The 1,272-nt window shown below is 35.1% G+C and overlaps 1 protein-coding gene across 1 annotated transcript in view; it reads left to right on the top strand.

The window, feature by feature from the left end:
- Positions 1 to 581: 581 nt before the first annotated feature.
- Positions 582 to 1,272, top strand: part of LOC101998412 (cytochrome P450 2C42-like) — a 69,027-nt gene continuing 68,336 nt past the window's right edge. Inside the window, exon 1 of the mRNA XM_005352577.3 lies at positions 582 to 670. Within this exon, the coding sequence (XP_005352634.3) occupies positions 625 to 670 (46 nt within the window). The 5' untranslated portion in view covers positions 582 to 624. The remainder of the gene's footprint in view (positions 671 to 1,272) is intronic.

A 1,272-nucleotide genomic window follows, 5' to 3' on the forward strand; every position in this document is an offset into this window, starting at 1 on the left:
CTAATTCAAATTATGTTTTCTTATTTAAGGGGAAAATGAGTTATGAGTGCCTTAAATCAAATGTCTACTGAACTCAGGTATAAAGAGACTTGTAACCCTCATGTTGTTGTCATACAGTAGACATGAAGCATTAGAGTTAAGTACCTGCCAATGTTCTTACCATCTTTAATATACAGGGTTTTCTCTTACAAATGAGTCTTCTTATGTCCATATAAAATTCTCCACAGTCTTACAGTTCAACATTGTACACATACACACACACACACACACACACACACACACACACACACACACACACAGGTATATAATCTTAGAAGTGCAATTTTGTCCAACAGAAAATATGAGTATGAATAATGAAGTTTAGATACCTATACCACATTCTCCGAAATGCAATTTAGTTCTGCCACTGCTGTACCTTCTACATTCTGTGATATCAACAATATAGAATTGTACAATATTGTATATTCAATTGTAGCCTAGCTGTGGCAGGGGAGAATTTGTTAGGTAACAATATCAAATCATCCTTAGGAGAATCGCAATCAGCAATCGATATATACATGTGAAAACCTGACAGCCACGTTGATTGATCTGTTTGTTGGTGGAACAATTACTTTAAAGACAACAATGAGATTTGCTCTCCTGCTCCTGCTGAAGCACCCACATGTCACAGGTGAGATTGTATGTGGTAAATCAAAGCATTCTGGAAGATGCTGGCAAGATGCTGCCAGTACCCTGTGTGGTGTTATTCAAAAATCTCAATATTTAACTTGCAGTTCCACTGGCTGCAAAGGGGAGCATAACTGAGAAAAATGAAGAAACCACAGCTGAAGAAATGTCCATCAAAAATTGTCCTTTGTTTGTGCTTCCTGGCAGGAAGTCTGTTCTAGGCTCCTAAAGCATATATGGAGCTGTGGCTGAATATTGACTTCACCAATTTCAGGCTTTTAGAAAAGATGAATTCTTGGAATTACTTTCTTTATTCTGATAAATTTAGTTATGTGGTAAAGAAAAAAGAGATCACCTCACATAAGTTAATAAGTAATATTAGTGTTTTATTCTTTTTTCCTGTGAAATTTTACAGTCTGTGAAGAAATCAAGACTGTTTGGACATTTAGAAGTATATTTTCAATGATGTTGAAATTAAATCAGTATTTGGAAGTTTTACCAGAATCTATAAAAGTTCTGCTGAACAATAATCTTTTCAAACATAACAAAAGTTTTCCTGTCTGGTGGTGCAGGCAACACCTTTAATATATTGTAAATGACAAAAGG

The sequence above is a fragment of the Microtus ochrogaster genome, chromosome 8 (genome assembly GCF_000317375.1).
Source record: "Microtus ochrogaster isolate Prairie Vole_2 chromosome 8, MicOch1.0, whole genome shotgun sequence".
NCBI classification, from domain to species: Eukaryota; Metazoa; Chordata; class Mammalia; order Rodentia; family Cricetidae; genus Microtus; species Microtus ochrogaster.